Source organism: Psammomys obesus, unplaced genomic scaffold (genome assembly GCF_907164565.1).
Source record: "Psammomys obesus unplaced genomic scaffold, mPsaObe1.curated_primary_1811, whole genome shotgun sequence".
NCBI lineage: Eukaryota > Metazoa > Chordata > Mammalia > Rodentia > Muridae > Psammomys > Psammomys obesus.
Genome location: NW_026592776.1, coordinates 498,190 through 505,862, shown reverse-complemented (window position 1 = coordinate 505,862; position 7,673 = coordinate 498,190). Strand labels below are relative to the sequence as shown.

General features: G+C 37.0%; 1 protein-coding gene across 3 annotated transcripts in view; it reads right to left on the bottom strand.

Moving 5' to 3' along the window:
- Positions 1-2,531: 2,531 nt before the first annotated feature.
- Positions 2,532-7,673, bottom strand: part of Rps6ka3 (ribosomal protein S6 kinase A3) — a 119,099-nt gene continuing 113,957 nt past the window's right edge. For 2 of the 3 annotated variants that reach the window (XM_055615716.1, XM_055615715.1), the window contains one exon: positions 2,532-7,603. In XM_055615716.1, the coding sequence (XP_055471691.1) occupies positions 7,481-7,603 (123 nt within the window). In that variant the 3' untranslated portion in view covers positions 2,532-7,480. The remainder of the gene's footprint in view (positions 7,604-7,673) is intronic. The other variant, XR_008721110.1, reaches the window with a different exon arrangement.

Sequence of the window (7,673 nt, the reverse complement as noted above, 5' to 3'; positions counted from 1 at the left end):
CACTATCAGGTTTCAATCCTGACATTGCATTGTGATGCTTATTCTAAGCATCACCTGTCTCAAGTTTGTGTAAACATGCCACCATTTGTTCTCTGTAATTGTCAATTAAACAACCAGCCAGTGCTGAGCAAGGGAGAGAATAGGGTGGGACATCCTGGTCCAGAGGGGAGAAGAAGCGAGTGGGAGGAAGGTGAGGAGAAGAGAGATCTGAAAGGAAAGGACCTGGAAACCCAGGAGAGATGAACTGGACCTAAGATATAACTAAAAAAGCAAGTATAATGTGGGAAATCTGAATGGGAGGAAGCTATGCCCAGCATTATGCTCTAGGTTAATTAAATATATCCTAGTCTCTCCATGGTGATTTGGGTATATGGCTAGTTTAGGAATAACCGCTGTTTAACTAAAAGATAAATCAATAATCATCAACAACCCAGTCTCAAAAAATGAAAAATAACAGGGAAGTCAAAGTTCAGACTTTCTCTTTTATTTGCAGTGTTTTTTGTTGTTGTTGTTTTTGAGACAGTGCTCACTATGTAGTCCAGGCTTCCTCTATCTCTGTCTGTGGTGTTGAGATGTAGTAATGGCATGGCTGAAAGTCCAAATGATTCTAAGACTGGGCTCTGGCGTTATAGAGTCCTGCATTCAAACACGAATTCTACAAAACTTACTCTACGATCTGAGATAGTTACATCATCTTTGTGAGACTCAGTTTTCTTATCACAAGAATTAATGCAATATTTTAGGAGTTTAGCAATTATGCCTAGTACACAAGTAATCAGACCCAAATACATGTACAACTACATGTTTAAAAGTCAAGTACTTGATATAAAGCCTCATAGAAGAAAAAAAACAAAACAAAACTTTTTTTTTGTCTCCTTTAGCAAGGTCCCTATCATCAGGATCACTGAGGAGGAGGTGAATCATGTGGACATCTGGTCAGAAATGTGTAGGTAGAGAGGACAGGAAGGACAAGGGCCCCATGTATGGCACCTAAACTTGCTGTGGTCAGTGTGCTTCTTAGTTTTTGTCAACTTGGCACAACTAGAGCTACCTGGGAAGGGAGAATCTCAACTGAGGAGTTACCTCTGTCACACTGGCTGGTGGGCATGTTTGTGAGGCATCTTGATTAATGATTGATATGGGACACCCACCCCTGGGCAGGTGGTTTTGGGCTGTGTGAGAAAGCAAGCTGAGCAAGCCATAGAGAGCAAGCTAGTAAATAGCATTCTTCCATGGTCTCAGTTTCAGCTCCTGCTCCTTCCCTCTGTGATGACTGTGATCAGGACATGTAAGCCAAATAAACCCTTTCTTCCCCAAGTTTTCATGATGTTTATCACATCAGACAGCAAATTAGAACAGATATCATGACAAAAAATGCAGTAATTGGGAACAGTTTGGGAGAAAACAACAAAAAAACAAACCAAGATTAGAGACTTAAGAAGACCAGATCATTTGGAACCCTTGGTAGGTTTTAAATCAATCATTTTGGCCTGTTGGTTAAAAATGGCTGTAAGGGACAAAGGCAGGACTTGAAACCATGCATGGAGTACTGATTGTCGAAGTAAGATAACTGTGGTAGTTTGGAATAGGATACAAAGCTTCTTTGGATATGATGACATGTTCTAAAGCTAGGCTGTCATGATGGCCATGAACCTCTGTCAATGTGCTTAAAACATCGAATTGTAAATTTTAAATGGGCAAACTCTATGAATCATATCTGAAGAAAATCATTTTGAAAACAAATGGGAGCTGAGTGTGGTGGTACATGCCTGTAATCCCAGCACTTGGAAGCAGTGGCAGGAATGCTCCAAGTTGGAGGACAAGCTAGTCTACATACTCAGTTGCAAGACCAACCAAGTATATAGTGAAACCCTGTCTCTAAAAAGTCCAAAACCGAACTGAACCAAAACACCTCTAACCCTCCCCTACAAACTTTTTATTTGAAAAACAAAAAGGATTGGGAGAATGGATTTCAATAAGAAGAAAAGATGGACAAATACTTTAAGGATTTAAGTACAATTGGAAATTCGGAAAACAAATTTGCAGTGCCATTTGTTTAACTGTATAGTTTCATTCAAGATTTAGAGATGCAGAGATATAATTAACCAGCAGCAAAGACTGGAGTTTTGCTCAGTGGATACAGAACAAAAGCAAGGATATAAGAAACTTCAGGATGCTTCTGAGAGAGAAGTTTGGGTGATCGATTCTGGTGTTTCAAGGTTCACTCTGGATAGCAAAAGGAATCCAAAGAGAACTAAGATAACAAAGGAGGAAGGAGAATTTTTGGAGCCGAGTCCAGTCCGGTAGTTTTAGACTTCTCTGAGAAAAGGATTATTTCATTTATGCCTGGTCTGATAATGGGGAAGATATTTGGCTCAAATGATTCTAAGATGATGCATAGCAAAAATTATTTTGTACTCATTAAATTAGGAATATTCCTGCTTTAAATGCTATCATACAATCTCATAAATACAATTTGGATAGAAAATTTTATATTATAAAGGTCTAATCATATAACTCAAATAACCGGATAAAAGGTACATACATGCTTTACTTGAAACTTTATTATATAAATTTCCATTTCTTTTAAAGATTACAAAACCTGTTCTGTGACAGGAATACAAGCAGTATTGTTCCAGGATTATTTAGGGATACATTGGAAAGAGCGTAGATTACACATTAATAGTATGATTTGCAAACTTCCCAGATTAGACTCTTAAGTAAAACAACTTAAAGAATTCAGTGAAATCTGATCCTCACAAGCACTTCCTAACTATGGCAGCAATGCCAAGCATCTGATGCGATTTACCCAACAATAAAAGGTACAACACATTAGAACCCTTGATATGGTACCTTGCTTGGGCTTCTGGCATGCTTTACTAGAGATAAATTAGTATAAAGGAAGATCATATATAATAGTAGAAAAATATTTCTGATTTTTTCTTTTTTAAAAACTGCTTAAGTAGATACCCACCCCATTCCCACCCATGGCCAAAAAATGCAAAATAATTACATCTTTTAGGTATACACCTTCCCTTTTATTTAGGGCAAAAGTTAAGATAAACTAATACATGTATATGATTTCGAGTTACACGCTCATCACTCATAATCATTAAGGATGCTAATGAATGCTTTGAAACCTTTTTTAAATTAAAAAAAAAACAACACAAAGCTTTATATGGTAAACTACACTTACAGAAACATAACCCAAAGTCATTATCCTCATGCCCTTGCTTTGTACCTAAAAGTTCTACTTTAAATACTTCTTTGAAAAACTCAGTATACAGTTCATCCAGTACTATAATATAGGAGTAAAGATGTTCACTTTCACTGGACATTGAACTAATCTACTTAGAGAGAACTATTATAGTGACTCTCTTCTCAAATACATTTCCATATACTATACTTAAATGGTATGTGTTAGAAGACATTTTTTCTTGAGGTTCATACATCTGGAATTAAATCTCTAAATTTTCCTTTCCACTAATCTCTAGTCAAAATGTCATATACCTTGCTAGTTGCTCTGCGGAAAGTCATGGGTATTTCAACAGCTTATCATGCAGTTCAAGGTTATATGGCAAAACGATGAGGAAAGTGCCTTAAGAGGTAGGAAGTAGGCTCTCACTCCAACCCTTGCTATGCCCATTATGAACAGTTAAAAAACTGGAATAAAAGTGGTACATGTGAGACCTATAGTGAGTGACATCAGGTTTTTTAAAAAGTAAGTTGACTTAACTACTAGAATTTTTTTTGAGAATCGTCACTTTGGAATCAGTTACAAGTCACTTGGCAACACAGAATACAGCAGTGTCAAAAACACACAAAGCACACTGTAGATACAAATTCTTCTTGGCCATCCATGTTTGGGTATTATCATTGTGTAGATTTTTCACTGGAAAAAGTGGTTAGGTGTGGCTCTGTAGAATACCACAGTCTCAAGAAACTGAATTCACTCCTTCATTAATTGGTCTCCACCAATGGTCTCTTGGGGAGATCAGCAAAATGTAAGTAACCTGGAGTTGAAAGAGGACTATTTTCATTAATTGAAATAAAAACACTGAATTAAGTCAACTTCTCTGTGAATTAAATAAGGCTCCAAGTATATATCCAGTTTAGTCACAGGGAGTTGGACCTGGCAGAGGGACGGTTAGAGTTAGACTGGACCCTCCTGGTTTAAGCACCAAGATCAGCCATGAAAACCATTGTTTTTTTATGAGTCACAGAAAATAGACCTTTTTTTTTTAAATCCTGTACATTCTCAAGTTCTGTCTGAATACTTTCAAAAGTCTCATATGCTCAATATTATAGTAAGAATTTATTTTATAAAATATAGCAAAACAACCTGAAATATTGTAGGTAACTGATAAAGCCAGGAAATGGAAACTATCAAAATCATGTTGAGATGTGTTACTGGCCTCGGCCGTGATTAAAAACACCTATACCAAGACCCCAGAGTCTAGAAAGCCTTTTGCCAACTATCACCCTGGTCCTTTCTGTATCAGATACATGCCTTCTTTTGAAGCTTCTGCACCTATTCTCTCTTCTAATCCTTCTTAGGCTGAGGGTATGGACACGGCTTACAAGACAACCACACATTTATCTTGATGTCCTCTGATCCTAACAGAAGGCAGGTCTAAAAATCAAATGGAAAATGCCACTGCCAGACCCCAAACCTGTTCTTTGGAGCGCAATGCATGCGAAATGTGGAAACTACTGCACATACCCCACATCCTCTCTCCACACACTCAGAACTGACTCTTCCATATGCCAGCCTCACAGCATCTTGGCTTTCAGTCTTGCCAAAATTATATTTAGACTTTTGGGGTTGGTTGTAAAAAAAGATTTACATCACATCTGTTAAAGTTAAGGGAGTAAGCCACTTAGAAGATACCTTTTTAGAGAGAAGAAACTGAAATGATTCATAAAAAGTGAAACAAAACCAACCTACCAAACAAAAAACCCAAACCCAAACAACAACAACAACAAAACTTACCTTAATTTAATATCATCACTTGAAAGGGAAGATGTAAAACACACAGTATTGTAATTCATAGTTTCCGGTATGTGTGTGGCTATGCTAAGTGCATTTCTATTGTTTGGGATATTATTTTGCATCACAAACCAAGAGATGTCTGTAAAAAAAAGTCCTGTCAGTTTAGTTCCTTCTTTCAGTGAAACATAAAAGCTGGACTGACAACTCTTGGATAAGCCCCCCAGAAATTGGCAGCGATGGTGAAAGGCAGAAGACTTCAGGGGCCTTAATACCATTAAGTACTCTGGCATGTAAGAAATGGACTTTGTGAAGTGAATGGAAAGGCTAACTACATGAACACTACATTGTCAGCTCCATTTGCCTAAAGACAATGTGAACACCAAAGCCACAGATGAAATCATTATGCTCCTAACCTGCTTTGTCAGTAGGAAGCCTTCAGTTTTGAGGATCTGTAACTTGCTTTTCTTCAATAAAACTGGCAGTTTGATGAAACAAAGAAGGCTTAAAGGAAATAAACTTGGCATCATACTATAGTAGAGGTCTGCCCTGAAAAAATACTTTTTTTTAAATTTTAATTTAGCTCCTGGTTGTGTGATAACATGAAGCAAAGGCAGCATGGTGTTAGGAGGAAAAACTAAATGGGAGATGGGGTAAATCGAAGAATCTGACACACTGAACAAAAGAGGGGGGAAAGGCTTTCTTCCCAGGGAATGGAAAGCAACTTTCAATAGTTAGCATCCATATACTCAAGAACTTCAATAGTTGGTATGTAGAACTTCTAGCAACGTCCTAATATGCACCTTTCATTTAGAAGATAAGCATACATTTAACTTCTATACAATCATTTTGTGTTGTTTGGGCAAAGGTGTTTAGATATTTTCGCTTTGTCTTTAGTATGAGAGGAAATAAAGAATGACAAGTGTCTTTTATGAATTACAAGAAGCGCACTCTTGGGTTGGTACTCTTATGTGATAAGGTTGCTGATGTAAACGGCTCAGTAAGTGACTCACATCTACTGTGGTACATTCCCGATAAGGTAAGGTAAATCACTTTTTTTTTTGCTCATGCTTATCACATCACATACTAATGTACACTGGGTAGTGTGACAAATGTGCAGTGATGATACTTTTGTTTCATACATTTCTTTTGTTAAATGGAACTGGAAACTAGCAGGTTAGATGGAAATACTGAATACTGCACTTGAAGTGTAGCTGGAGCCATGGTGAAAACTGGTCTCTACTGAAGTCAAAGAAAACATCATGGCTATAAACCGTCAGCAGGGATTCAGACACCTGTCAGTGCTGATCGCTGATCGGTCATTGAGCCTGTCTCAGCTGTGAGTTCAGGTTAGAACAGATATTGTTTGACCAAGAATATTTTATTCCCTAGAATAAGAAAGTTTAAATCCAATTTCATATGGAGGCCTGTGGCCTTTATTACATTCAAATTAGTGTTTAATATAGAGTATCTATTTAAACATGAAATATTCAGTAAGGCTTTAATTACCAGTTGCTAAAATTTCCTTTTCTATTCTTTTTTTTAACTAGAATTCTTTTAAAGGCCTTTGATGTATACTGGCAAAAATTCAAATGATATGACAAATAGGAAGTATGAGGACTATGTAAGGTTAAAAGTGCAAGGACTACTTTCTTAATTAAGGGAAAGAAATCCTAAGAAATCACAAAGAATATGGACTAACTTCATAGGTGTATTCCTTATTTCATGCCACACACACAACAACTTTCTTTACCATTAACAGCTCTCTATGTTAGTCTGACAGAGCACCTGACTTGAAGAAACAAATAAACAAACCAGTGAAACAGATGGGGAAGATATATACAATTTGAAAGAATTACATTCAACAGATGTTCCATCAATCTGGTCATCCTTAAGGTTTCCCAACAATACTGTTAATCCAGGTGAACTATTTATCCAGATTTAATAGTCAATTGATTAATAGACTCCAAGTTAAACAAGGCATGTATACATTAAAGAAAGCAGTACAGAAATGTACTGTATATATGTTTACAAAAACATACAAAATGTTGGATGGCACAAGGGATACAGTGCTAATATAAACGGATTGTTTAAGCTAAGTGCTTAACATAAACTGTCCATCCCTATAACTAACAAAGAATATTTAGGGGACATGAAATATTTCCTATAAAAATAATGCTATATGGTGTAGAGTATTTTATTCAGTGTATTTTAGGTGGTATTCATGTGTTCATTATTTTTTCTTGTTGATTCAGTGAATATATCTTCATCATGTTTCCATTTTCATTTCGAAGCTCCAGGAAAATCTAACTTGCTAACAATCAATTAAAGCGAGAAGAGATGAAAGCAGGAGCAGCAGGAGCAGCAGCATTATGGGTACCAGCTGGGACAGTGTGTGCTTGCAGGTGTCTCTTCAGGTATGTGCTACCTGTTGCCAGAACTTGTGCTATCAGCTTGCATCATGGTACCAAATATCTCACTGAGGTCACTTCACAGGGCTGTTGAGGTGATTTTTTTAATACCTCTCCGCTGAGCAAGAGTAGACCGGCCTACTGGTTCCAAAACTGGTGACTGATTGCGGTTTAAAGCAGAGTATGTAGCTGCCATGGCACCCTGAGAAAAGTAAAGAAAGGCTTCAACAAAAAAGGACATGTATACAAATATAAAATAAAGAGTTTTACCC